General features: G+C 39.8%; 1 protein-coding gene across 8 annotated transcripts in view; it reads left to right on the top strand.

Annotated features, from left to right (window-relative positions):
- Window positions 1-13,885, top strand: part of LOC122544104 (CD2-associated protein) — a 240,807-nt gene that overhangs the window by 38,939 nt on the left and 187,983 nt on the right. For 6 of the 8 annotated variants that reach the window (XM_043683151.1, XM_043683163.1, XM_043683185.1 and 3 more), the window contains exon 2: window positions 4,954-5,114. In XM_043683151.1, coding sequence (XP_043539086.1) covers window positions 4,954-5,114 — 161 coding nt within the window. The remainder of the gene's footprint in view (window positions 1-4,953; window positions 5,115-13,885) is intronic. The other 2 variants (XM_043683183.1, XM_043683171.1) reach the window with 1 other exon arrangement.

The following is a 13,885-nucleotide window of genomic DNA, read 5'->3' as shown; positions in this document are numbered from 1 at the left end:
TATTTCTTAACCAAACCCTCAGTTTCTTCAGTCATCCAGCATTCCCTATACCTACCAGCCTTCCCTTTCACCCTGGCAGGATTATACTTTCTCTGGATTCTCGTTATCTCATTTCTGAAGGCTTCCCATTTTCCAGCCGTCCCTTTACCTGCGAATATCTACCTCCAATCAGCTTTTGAAAGTTCTTGCCTAATACCGTCAAAATTGGCCTTTCTCCAATTTAGAACCTCAACTTTTAGATCTGGTCTATCTTTTACATCACTATTTTAAAAACGAATAGAATTATGGTCGCTGGCCCCAAAGTGCCCTCCCGCTGACACCTCAGTCACCTGCCTTGCCTTATTTCTCAAGAGTAGGTCAAGTTTTACACCACCTCTAGTAGATACATCCACATACTGAATCAGAAAATTGTCTTGTGCACACTTAAGAAATTTCTCTCCATCTAAACCTTTAATGCAATGGCAGTCCCAGTCGATGTTTCGTAACCAATTCAACCTCTGTCAGTTTTGCCATCTCAGAAATTAGTCTGGTAAGTCTTTTCTGCCCTCCCTTTGTGGAAAGAACATCCTTCCTCCGATATGGCGACCAGAACTGAACACTATATTCCAGGTGCTGTCTCAGCAAGGATCTGAGTAATTGCAGCAAGTTATCTTTGCTTTGTACTTAAATCCTCTGGTTATGTAGGCCAACTTAATATTTTGTTACCATTACTGTTGGCTTACCTTCAGCGAGTGGTATTCAACGACACCCAGGCCTCAATCCACATTTCCCCCCCCCCTCTCAATTTAGAGCCATTCAGATCATCTGCTGCCTTGTGCTCCCACACGTGGGACACCTCATCTTTGTCCACATTATACTTCACCTGCCTTGTATTTGCCTACTCAGTTTGCCCAGCTTGACTTGTACTAGGGATGATGATTCCTGGATCTGGTGTATAAATATAGCTCATCTTGCTAGCTGCTTCTGTCTTCTGTAAACAGCTGAGCACTAGTCAGGGAAGCTCCTTCTGTGAGATTTAGCAAAGATGGGATAGCTACAATACCAGTGCATGATTCCCACAACCCTCCTTCCCCACTCTGGCCATTAGGTGGTCATATTTTCTGCTTCATTTCATTGCAGCTTCATGATTGTGGAATCAGGCACTTTTTGCGTGGAAGAATTCTGGCTGTAAATATCACCAAGAGCTGAACCTTCTTTGATTATTACAGAATATGATAATATCACCTGAATTTCCTTGTTCAGACTTTGGATTTTTGAGGGTATTTCTGTTCTTCAGCACATGGCTGCTCTTGTTCAGCATAGCACAAACTAAGGAGACAGCGAAGTCTGCAGATGCTGGAGATCAGAGTTGAGTGTGCTGCTGCAAAAGCACAGGAGGTCAGGCAGCATCAGAAGAGCAGGAAAATTGATGTTTCGGGCCAGAGCCCTTCATCAGAATGAAGAGCTTTTGCCCGAAACGTTGATTTCCCTGCTGCTCAGATGCTGCCTGACCTGATGTGCTTTTCCAGCAACACACACTCAACATAGTACAAACCAAGATATATTTGCTGTCATCAGAGTACTAATTCAACTTGACTAATCTGAAAGCGCGCTCAAACACTAATCGCCCTTCTTGCAAATCTGCCCTCTAACTTCATCCCATTTGTTAAGTGAGACCTTCTGGGCCTGCAGTGGCTCATCAATATCCTTCCATTCCCACCCAATCCCTAACTGTACTGTTAGGTTCTTTTTTCCTGAGATTCTTACACACTTGACGCAACTGAAACGCACCAACTTCTGTGAACAAGCAAAATTTATTAAGCACAGCACAGTCCAATATAAGCTTTGGAGAAATTCTTCAACATTGCTTCTGAGGCATGTCCAGGGAAGTTCCTTGAACAAAGGAAACATTCCTTCCTTTACATCACAGTTAGTAATGCCCACAAGACAACCCCTAGTCACTCCCCCTCAGCCACATTGCACTCAAGATACAATGCAGTGACCACATCACCTCCAGAAACAATGTAATGCAAATCATCCCTTTAATGGCCAGATCTGGTGTCAATTGTATTTTTTTCGTAACTGTAGGGGAGTAGTCAAATTCCAACTGCAGTGCTCCTATTGATTCTGAATAGTGGATGAAAATAGGAGATGACAATGTAAGTGGCTCTGAATGGCAAGAAAATGGCCATGTAAATGGCTCTCAATAATAGGAAATGACAATTTTTAAAAATCTATCTGGAAGTCTGAGGCATCCAATCCTAGCCTCAGGACATCTAATTTCCTGCAGGTCACTCTTTTTAATATCACAGTACCAGCCCTTTGACTCTATTCCCTTCTGCAGCCCCGCTGCTGGAGTCCCCTGAAGACTCCAGCTGATGGCCACTGCTTGCTGTCACCAGTGCGCCTATCAGTAGCAACCCATGACTGACTGTGAAATTTGGGTCAAATATCACTGCCAACATGGTGTCGTGAGAGTAAAGGCAAAATCTTGCAGATACTAGAAATCTGAAACAAACAGTTCTGCAGAAGATTCATACCAGACTCTGTTCTATAAATGGAATAGTGTAGGTTAGATGTTGCTTCAGATTGGTTTCACAGGTCAACGCAACATCGAGGACCGAAGGGACTGTACTGCACTGCACTGTTCTGTTTTATTTGAAGCTCTCTCCATGAATGCTACCAGACCTGAGATAAAGTATGAGTGCTGCCGATTTGTTGATGAAAAATGGACCACAAGACTGCATGACTGGACTATCTCAAAACTGCTCATAATCTGAGTTCTATGCTTACTGATGTGAAATAGGTTAGGTTACATTACACAACTGAACAACCCACAATGACTCCATTACGCTGACCGAAAGTGAGGCAAGTACCTTTCTTTATATGAGAACCTCATATAAAGATATGCTTTGCTTTTGTCTGGGAACCACATAATAATGACACATTGTGGCTTTTTTTTGGCTGAACTGAGAGGCTTTACAACAATCCCTTTCAAAAGTTGGTAAAGTAGCTGTAAGTCTGTGGATTGTTGTCTTTCTCTCCCCCCTCCCTGGCCCCAAAACAGATTTAGCCAACTGATTTCCTCTTTTTTTTGATTCGTATGTAATCTTTTAGCTTCTTGTTTTGCTACAGACTGTTGAGCTCACTGTTTTGAGAAAGACGTTAATAACTGCACCTTCCTGCTTCTTGGAGCTCAAATAGCTTGTAATACGATTTTCTTCATGTTGGTATTTAGTGGTTAGCATTTCCGAACCAGCTCCAGTGTTGACACGACTAAATAGCTCATCCAGCTCTTTTGCTGAGAATAGAATTAAATCTTTTTGAAAACTGGCATTGGTTCATGGATGCTGTAGTTTAAATAAAGACAAATAGGGCAGTTTATAACAAGTTTTCTCGCCATATCGAGACTAAGAGGACTGGGTTCAAGTCACACCTGTTGCAATCCTATGCCATAACATGTCGGCAGAGGTTAACTTGGAAGGAACTACAATACATAGCTGACAGTCCAAAATTCTGTTTCTTAGCAAATTTAAACACCAAGCCAGGCAAGTGAGTTGGTGACAGAAATGTTTCAGCCACTTCGATGATTGCACTATTGATTGCTTGATTGTATTTGCAAATATGGGCCGAGTCATGCTCTTTGCTCATATGAATGTTGCAAATGAAGTTATTCAGTATGCTAAAAGTAAATGCTCCCCGCCACCATTTATGTAAGTAAGCAATTTCTGATGGAATAAGCACTGTAGTCCTTTACAACTTGGCTTTGAGTCGTTTCGCTGACGTGAAATGATACTGACACAATGGGTCGAATGGTCTCTGTCTGTATTGTAAAATTCTAAAATAGTCTGTGAAGTAAAAATACAGGAGCATCCAACATTTAGCTGGACTTCCAGTGAATTCACTTTTTAAACATTTGTAATTTAACCCAACTTCAGTTCGTCTCCCTTTGACATTTTGCGAAAAGATACTGAGAAATTGACTAATGGAGTGTGGCAAAAAGTTGCAATAAGTGGTTTTGAACTGTTGCTGCAAGTTCCATCAGCATTTTGGAATGATGTAAAGGTATCGAGCTTTGAAAGTATAAACTGGAAAAAAAATGGACATAGTCTGTATCTATTTACCACTGTAACCGTAGTTTTGTTCTTGGGTTGCCCCACAGAATTAATATATTTTTATCGAGCCTGATCATTAACAGAGATGTGCTGAAATTGCCTGTTCCTGTACTGGTCCAACGAATTCACTGTTCTGTGGGAATGGGCCACATGGTCAGGACACAACAGTGTAGACATATACCGAATCTAATTTCCAACTGAGGAAAAACAAAAATTCACAAAGCTTAACCATTGTAAATATTTTCCTACCTGAATTACTGAGGAATGTGGCTGAAAATGGATGTTCAACCAAATGGATATCACACAATCAAAATCTGAGTGACTCAATTGATATTTCACAGTGACATTGCTATCTTACCTGGAATATTGCATTATAAATACCTGAAAAATTCCAAGTTCACTTACAAGCTTATGTGGAATTTGCAAACTTCCAACTGCGATATTTGATCCAAAAGCTTTTCTGAGGAAAGGAGGAATTAATGGTTCTGACGAATTTGGGGTGATGTGATGCCCTAAGTTGAGGACCGAATTAGGCTCTCCACTCCCTTTTGATTGAATAAGCAGATAAAATATATTATAGCAAGACTGTGCAGAGGAGCAGCATTGATTGCACAGTGCATGTGTTTACTTATAGTTATAATGTAGTAGCTTCAGATTTTTTTTATTGGCAGCTGGTAAACTGCAGGCATACCAACACTGTCCTCTACCCACATTCTTCTACCCACATTCTTCTACCCACCCCAACCCAACTTGGAGATGTCAACTTGCTTATTTTACCATGGCAACAAAACTTTCACTTCTATTCTAACAAGAAATCGCTGCTTCTGATTTGATTAACTATATTTATGTTCCTTTTCAGTGGAGGTCACAGTGGAATATGACTACGAGGCTGCACAAGAGGATGAACTTACTCTCCGAGTTGGCGATCTCATCAGGAATGTAAGAAAACTTGAAGAAGAAGGGTGGTGTGAAGGGGAATTGAATGGAAAGAGGGGATTATTCCCTGATAATTTTGTCAAAGTGAGTAAGAAAAGTCATGCTGTAACAAATCTATCATGCCTTTATCTTTGATTATGGAGCAGAATGTGAGAGCATTATATACTTTTGTATTATGATTTTGTCTAATGGTTTTAAGAGCATGCTCATAATAAGCATGTGAAGGGTATTAACCCTTCCAGAAGAATATGCAAAGTGGCAAAGGAGGTAGGGTCGCATTATTAACAAAGGAAAGGTATTGTTGCAGTGGCTAGTAATGATAGAGGTGGAATAGATTGTGATGTGGAATTTGTTTCGGTGGGAGTAAGAAATAAAAAGGGGAAGAAGTCCTGGGTAGCAGTCATCTGTAGGCACCAGAAGAATTTCCTCATTGTAGGGTGAAGTATAAATCAGGCAGTAAATGGAGGCTTACAAAAAGGCCACTGAAATTGTCATGACTAAATTTAATCTGCATATTGATTATCCAACTCTGATGGAACAATACAACATGGAAGACAAATTCGAAAAGTGCATCAGGGCTGATTTCTTAGGTCAATGCATCGCAGGACCTACCTGGGAGCAGGTTTTATTTTGGATCTAGTAATGTCATATCACTATTGAAGATGCTACAGGAAGAAGTTTCCTAACCTGGGACAATTTCAGGCTATTTAAGAGTGAGCAACTCTGGCCTCAACCCACTGTCACTAACTTAAATAAGGGAGAGTTATTGAGGTATGAAGAAAGCTGTCTAAAGCAGGCTGTAAAATAAACCAACTGTGTAAGGTCAGTGGATAAGCAGATATTCCAAAACACTCAGCAAAAATTTATTCTGGTCAAAACAAAGTATTTCATGAGAATGATGAACCACCTGTGGTTCACAAAAGTGGTCAAAGAGAGTATCCAGCACAAAACAAGGAAAACTAGTGTTTGGTCAAAGGATTGGAATTGTAGCAGATTAGTAAAAATCCAAGAAGTGAGGAAATTGTTCATGGAAACAAATTTGCAAGAAATATAAAAACAGCACGAGTTTTTACCGGTATGTAAAAGGAAAGTGGCTGAAGTAAATGTGGGATCCTTGGAGAACAGAACTGGGAGATTAATAATCTTAACAAATGTTAAGCTAGTTTAAAACAACAATTTGCATTAGTCTGTATAGCAGAGTGCACTGTAAACATCCTAAAGATAACAGATAAGCAAGGTGCTAATGGAAGGAAAGACCTTGTAACAGGTCCTGCCATGAGGAGCAAAGTATTTGACAAACAGAATGAAAGGCAGACAAATTGTCAGTACCCACTTGCCTGCTTTCAAGCGGTTCAGTAGAAGTAGTTGTAGAGAGGTGGAGGCATAGGTTGAATAATTCCAGAACACTCTGGATTTTGGATGGGTTCCAGTTGATTTGAAAAGAGTAAATATTATGTCCCTGTTCAAGGAAGGAGGGTGACAAAATGTGGGAAATTGTATCTCAATTAGCTTAACATGTTGAGAAAATGCTTGAACCCCTTAATGAAACCAACAGCAGGACAATTAGGAAAGTTTATTGCAATCAAGCATGGTCTGGCAAAAGGGAAATCATCATGGAGCTGCCTGAAAGGCATCCAAATTCACTACCTCTCGGGAAAAACAAGAAGTGGGGAGCCCTTGTATCGTAAGATATAAGGAATCTGCAAGGAAATATAGATTAAATGTGTGTGCAAAAGCTTGGCACAAAGATTTTAATATAGGGAAGTATGAGATTGTGCACTTTGGTGAGCACAATGAGAAGGCAACTGTTATTTCAATGGAGGGAGAATGCAATTAAGTACTGCACAGGAAATCTGGGTGTTCTTGTGTATGCAGCACAAAATGTTATCATGCAACAATAATTAGGAAGGCAAATAAAGTTTTGACCTTTTTGCTAAAGGGTTGGACTTTAAAAACTTGCAAGTCTTGTTAGAACAGTAACGGGGTATTTGTGAGACTGTGTACCGAGAGTACTGTGGACTGTTTTAGCCCCTGTACTGAAGCAAATATGTACTGGTATTAGAGTAATTCAAAATAGATTCACTTGGCTGATTTTTTTTTTCAGATGAAGGGGTTGTTTAATGGTGAACAGCTAAACAGGGCAAGTTATTATTTATTAGAATTTAGAAGTGTGGCAGTTGTGAGTCAACCATAAGATTCTGAGGGGGCTCGAAGGATAGACATTTCCATTATTATGGGATTCTCAAACTCAGGGACTTTAACACAGAGTGAGGGGAAACTCTCAAGACTGAATTGCAAAGGGAACTCTTCTTGAGAATGGTAAATGTCTGGAATTGTCTACCCAGAGAGATGTGGAGGTTACACCAGTGTTACAGAGGAGTTAGACATGGTGTTTTATTTAAAATGCTGAGAATTCAGCTTTGAGCTGGCACAAAAGGTGAAGCTGGCCTGGAGGCAGGTCAGTGATGATCTTGTTGAATATCTCGGTAGGCTTGATCTGGCCTACTCCTGTTTCTTATGTTCTTTAAGAACTCTAAATAGTTAACCATTTGCATGCAGATTGAAAAATTAGATCCCTTCCTCCAGTTCAGTGTTTTTGACAATTTTGATTGATTGTGTATTAGCAAACAGTTCATTAAAAAATAATTGTCTGAATACGTGAAAGACTTTCAAGTTATGGTGATGACACTGGATATTCTCATTCTGCAGTGTAATAATCATGGGTCTCAAAGATGAAATGTAAATTTATCATAATCATGAATCTGTGACAAATGTAGATTTTTTTGGACTGGATTGTGTGGGGTGGGGTTGCTTTGAGCATTGGGGAAGAGTTTTTAAAAAGTTTACAAACTTTCACAAAAAAGCTTGCTTTTTACCTTGGAATGCCATGGCTTGTAAAAATGTTGTTCCTGATCTCTTTTTGTCAATTACTTCAAGCTGTGCTGAAGTAATATCCAAAAAAAAGTTCAGTTTCTCAACTGAGAATTTGGTATTGACACCACCAAAGTGGAAAATGGATAAGTTGGCTTAGATGGAGATACCCTCACATTATCGTTCATGGGCTCCTGTGTTTAAGGACACCAGTCATAGTAGACAAACAATTGAGCCTTCATAACCAAAGGGTAATTTAGCAAGTTCTGTTTCTGATCTCTCTCTTTATTTGTTCAAGTTGTTGGTGCATTAGGTGTACTTAGATTATTTTGGGCTATCTCAATGTCCCTCCTTTAAATTGCTGATAATTCTGATAGTGTTTTCTTGAACTGTGGGGTAAAGAAGACCTCTCTAATTCATTATCCTGATGGCTTCTGTTTGTTCATAATTTCTGATCAAAGGAGAATTATTAAAAAGTGGAAGGAAAATTATGCATTTAGATTCCATATGGGTATCTGTAGACTGCTGTAGCATACTAACACCTCCCTCAGAACATTAATAAGCAAACATCCCAAGTTGTGGTCTTCCTGTCAGGTAAATGAAGTGAAGCTAGCTGGGCCTTGGATGCTACACCTGAGGAATTCCTGGAGTACTGAGATGATTGCAAACAAATACAACTAACTGTCTTTTTTTGTGCTAGGTATGACTCCACCTAACAGAGTTGTCGTCCAGTGCCCTTGACTTGAAATTTATTGACGCCAGACTCTCAAATGCTGCTTTGTTGCTGGCAATGTTGTGCGTTTCTGGAGTACAGCTGTTAAATCTGTATTTTTACCAATGTTGTATTGAGGTCAGAAGCTGAGTTGTCTGGTAGAATCCAACTGGATATCAATGAAAAGGTCACTTGTTGAGGAAATGCTGCTTGATGTGCCATTAATGACTCTACTCACTGATAGAATTATTTTTGTTCACTGGAAAACCATTATCCACTTGGATATGTATTTACTCAAGAAGCTTCAGAGAGCTACTGACATTTTTTTTGTTTATTCTTTCATGTAGTGTTGGTATTGTTCATCCCTGATTTGCCTTTGAACTGAAGGCTGTAATGTGGTTAGCTATAGTGCAGAAGTATCTAAGAATCCACTCCTGTTTGCCCGTTGGTTCTGGTATTCTCATAACCTTTGACATTCCCAAACTATTTCAAAATCAAGTCCAAGAGCCGGCTCATCTGTGCCTAAGTTGAGAGAGACTCCCTATTATGAAATTGGGTCAATTCATTGTAGTCTGTTCCATATACATTCATTACCCTCTCCCTCTTCAAGATCTTATTTCAGTAAGAAAACCCATCATTATTTTTTTAAACTCCAAAGGATGCTGGGCCAGCCTTTCCTCTTAACATAACCCCTTCATTCCAGGAATCAGTTGAGTAATCATTCTCTGCATCATGTCATCCAATAATGCCATTTCTTCAACAGGAAGACCAAAACAGTACACAGTAGTAAACAGCTGCACTAATGTCCTACACAATTGTACCAAAACTTACTTTCTTGTATGTTTTAATTCATTTGTTGCCTTCATCACTTATAGTCCCTGTATGCTAAAATTCAGAGATTCATAGACCAGAATATCAAGATCCTTCTGTATCACTGAATTCTGCACACTCTGTACATTGAAATAATATGCTATTGTCCTACCTGCAAAAGTGGACTGGTTTATTTTCCCATGTTCTACCACATCTGCCAACTTTGTGCCACTATCTTAGATTATGTGTAGTCATTGGCAGAATTATGTCCTCTTCACAGCTACGACTCCAATCTGTCTTATAATAAGCAAATTTTGCAACCATTTATTTGATCCCAGCATGTTTTTCAGTCATGATTGTAAGTACTTGAGGCCCCAGCATGCTACATCGTGCTAGCCTGAAAGTGATCCATTGTGCCAGCTGTTTCCTATAATTTGACAAATGTGTATCCATGCTAATACATTACCCCTACATCACGAGTCCTTACTTTGTTTAATAATCTTCAATCTGGCACCTTGTCAAATGTAAGCACACCACTCCCACAGGTCTCCCATAACTACATTCCTTATTAATGCTCTCAAAGAACCCAAATAGATGAATTAAGCTTGATTTTTCTTTCACCAAACCATGAATGGCTGTGAATGCATGGAGATTTGTGTCCTGCTACAGCTCGTTTTATAATGAATTCCCTACAACAGGTGTTAAGATGTAATTCCTGCCTTGTCTTCCTCCATTTTCTACACCTCATCTGTTTCCTAATTTGATACAACTTTTTCAAAGAATCTGGCGCGGTTCGCAAAATTAAAAGCAATGCATCTATTATCTCCGCTGCTGCTACTTGTTAAGACTTGAGAATGAAATTGACCCTGCCCTGGGGACTTGATCTATTTTGAGTGTGAATAATTTTCTCAGAACCTTTTGCATAGTGATTATCGTGTTTTAAGGTTCTTCGTCCTGTTCATAAACATCAGATGGGGTGTATTCCATCACATTTAGTGCCTTGTATTTTATGGATGGGCATGCTTTGGGGAGGCAGGGGGTGAGCAATCAACCTCAGAATTATGAGACTCTGATCTGCCCCCATACCTCCTTGACTTATGTGGCTGGCTGAGGTAAATTTTTGTCAATGGTAACCCCAGGATATTGATAGTAGGACAATTAAGGGATGGTAATGCAATTTAACATCAAAAGATGTTCAAATTCCCTTTTGTTTGAGATGGAACTTCTGTGGTGCAAATGGTACTTGACACTTTATGGCCCAGGCTAATTATTGTCCGTACCTTGCTGCAAATGGACAGAGGCTACTTCAGTATCCCTGAAGAAGGGCTAATGCCCGAAACGTCGATTCTCCTCTTCCCTAGATGCTGCCTGACCTGCTGTGCTTTTCCAGCAACACATTTCCATCTCTAATTATTGTCCATACCTTGCTGCAAATGGACAGAGGCTACTTCAGTATCTGAGGTGTCCCAAATGTGTTTTTGTTTTGCTGCCCTTGAGCAGGGTTGTCTGAATCCTGCTCCCATACCTGATGGAATGCAACTGGTTTGGATAGCTATCTGATTCATGCTATTCTGCATTATGAATTTTCAGCGTCTCCCTCACTCTCATCTTGTCTGTTTTGGGAGAAGGTGCTGGTTGGCCTAACATCTCGCTCTTCCAGCGAGGATGTGGGCTCCTTCTCATCCACCTTTATTTGTTGAGTCTGGGAACTTGGTGAGCTGAATTAATTATGGAGAGGAGGACTGTGCTGACCAGCTTTTATGGCTGTTGTTCCCTCAATCTCTGCCACGTTTGCTTTAGTACCCTGCTGTTCTTTTGATCCTGGAGCACACTCGCTCGAAGTTCAGCCTTTTAATTTCTGAGGAGTTGAAGTGGTTTATACTTGCTCTTTTGGATTCTACAGCCTCAGCACAGCCACGTTTTTGCACATTTTGAATAACCCTGCTGAAGTGGTTCATTCTGATGGGAACCACAGAAAACCATCCATCTTCAATGAGTCCTTTTTGGCGATGTTTTTCTCCTTTGCATCCTTTCTTTTGACCCGATTATGTTTAGAATCCAGCTTGATCTTCCTTAGTTCCCGTGACTGTTTGGTCATATTCCTGGTACCTGCCTGTGCTGGTACTTTTTAAACATGTGACTTGATGGTTAGGTCATTCCCAAGTGGGATGCATCTTGTTCCAGGAGATCTGGAATGAATCCTATATGACTTGGAATTAACCTTTATTATACATGAACTTGTGGAGCGCTGGGGGGGGTGACAGACCTGATAGGGAGTGTTGTTGGCTGGGTTCAGAATCCTACCCCATGTGAAGGATTGGGTTGTCCTAGTGTTTCTGGATGAAGCAGTTGGTTGACTTGCGTATGAGGAAGGAACAGAGCAAGTTAACCCATGAGATCAAGGCTCCTCCTACAGTTTTTGGTGACTTTGCTCAAATGGGAGACAGAGTCAACTACAGGTCATTCCGCTACAACCCGCATTTTGTCAAAGCAAATTGGCTGTAACGTGATTGACAAAAAGGGGACGCTGTTTCTAAAGTACAAATTTTTAGAACTTTTGGTTATAACACAATTACATTGCCAACACTTTAAATACTAGTTTTATTGCGTGATTTTTACATCGTGTGGGGTCACACAAGAATGCAACCATTGCATGATAGAAGAAATGACTGTATTTTGAAGTCTGAGATAGTGAGATTATTGCTTATCAAAGGGATGACCAGTTATCGGTGGTGTGTGAAGGAATGCACAGTTGAGGTTAAAATCCATGATCTTTCTGAGTGGAACAGTCCTGAAGGGTCAAGTGGCCTACTCCTGTTCCTTGTTTGTATGTCTGAAGTTCACAAGGAGCTAGATTCTGCAGCATCTGTCATAGTTGACTGTCTGTATCCCTTGAGGAGAAAGTGAGGTCTGCAGATGCTGGAGATCAGAGCTGAAAATGTGTTGCTGGAAAAGCGCAACAGGTCAGGCAGCATCCAGGGAACAGGAGAATCGACTTTTCGGGCATAAGCCCTTCTTCAGGATGTGGTGTATCTCTCAGGAATGACTTGGTGAATGCTCACATGCTGACCAGCTTGCTTTTCCACCACCAACATTCTAGCACTGATACTAGTTCTTGGAATTTTCAGTGTTCAGGCTCTAAAGGGGTCATGTGAGTTTTGAGGCATTAACTCTTATTTCTGTCTCTACAGAAGCTGTCAGACCTGCTGAGTTTCTCTAGCACTGTGCTTTCTATTCAGGCAAAATTTGCTTTGCAGATCACTAACTTGAAATGGCCCATTCCAAAGCTGAAGTTGAAAGTCAAGACCATGTTTGATAAACACAAAAAATAGCATTCGCGACCTATTGGGATGAACGTGTAGTTTTGATTGTGTGACTGAGTTTGGCTTTTGCAAGTGTTCTGCTAATTCTGATGACATGGTTACATCAGCCTTCTTGAGTTGTATATTGTGGTCTTATAATGGAGACTACACACCTATATATGTTATTTATACATTTACCTAAAATGGGTATTAATTTTTTTATCCATTTGTGATATAATGAGTTTTATAAGCTCGCCAGTAAGCAATTCCAACACTTCAGATCTAATACTAAATTACCTTGTCTGGCACCTCTTTTGCATATTATCCTGATATTCAATGTGTTACAAGCTTGGCTGCCTTTGCAAAGTTTGCTTTCTTTGAATTTCTTTGACTTTGCAAGAGTTCATTTTTTGAATTCATTGTATGTTTTGTGTAATGTCATCTGGTCTTTTTTCTTTTCTGTCTCACATTATAGTAATACTTAGTTTTGAATTAATCTGTGCTGCTTAAATTGCTGCACACTCTCTTCCTTTTGAGCACTGAGATTGCAGGTGGTGATATCATTGCTGGTACGTAACAGTAAATTGTTGGCTGTCATGCTTTAATTTGGATGTGTAAACCTCAAACTTTACCAGAAATTTGTTCTTTGGTTCCATGATTTTTAATTCAATTTCCAAGGTAAAGGGACTGCTGTTGATGGAAATGCTTTGGTGGTATACCTCAGGCAACACACCATTATTTTCAGGATTTTGTTTGTATTTTAATGGATTTCAAGGTTTGAAAAAGGCCCTTTTTTTTTTTAAACTGCATATGTATCATTGGCTAAATCTTAAATCTCAATAGTAATACTGATGTTGAATGAATGAACGTACATCAGTTGCATTAGATAATGTTTGACTGAGCTCAACATGAAACATTTTATTTTGTTACGCAAATCATAACTTTCAATAACTTGAACAAAATGGCAACTTTCAGTGGAAAATTTAAAGAGTACAATTTAGAGATGAAAAGTAAAAGTTCTGTATTCCAGTAATTCTGTGTAAACTATATAAGCAATATACCACACATTGCTATAACAGGGTAGTTCCGTTCTCATGCAACCTTGTGTTTTATGGAAATTGCCTAATAGCAGAACCGTTTAAATTAATGGGGGTGGATTG

Source organism: Chiloscyllium plagiosum, chromosome 3, assembly GCF_004010195.1.
Source record: "Chiloscyllium plagiosum isolate BGI_BamShark_2017 chromosome 3, ASM401019v2, whole genome shotgun sequence".
NCBI lineage: Eukaryota > Metazoa > Chordata > Chondrichthyes > Orectolobiformes > Hemiscylliidae > Chiloscyllium > Chiloscyllium plagiosum.
Note: the sequence above shows the minus strand (reverse complement) of the source record. Positions and strands in the feature narration are given on the sequence as shown.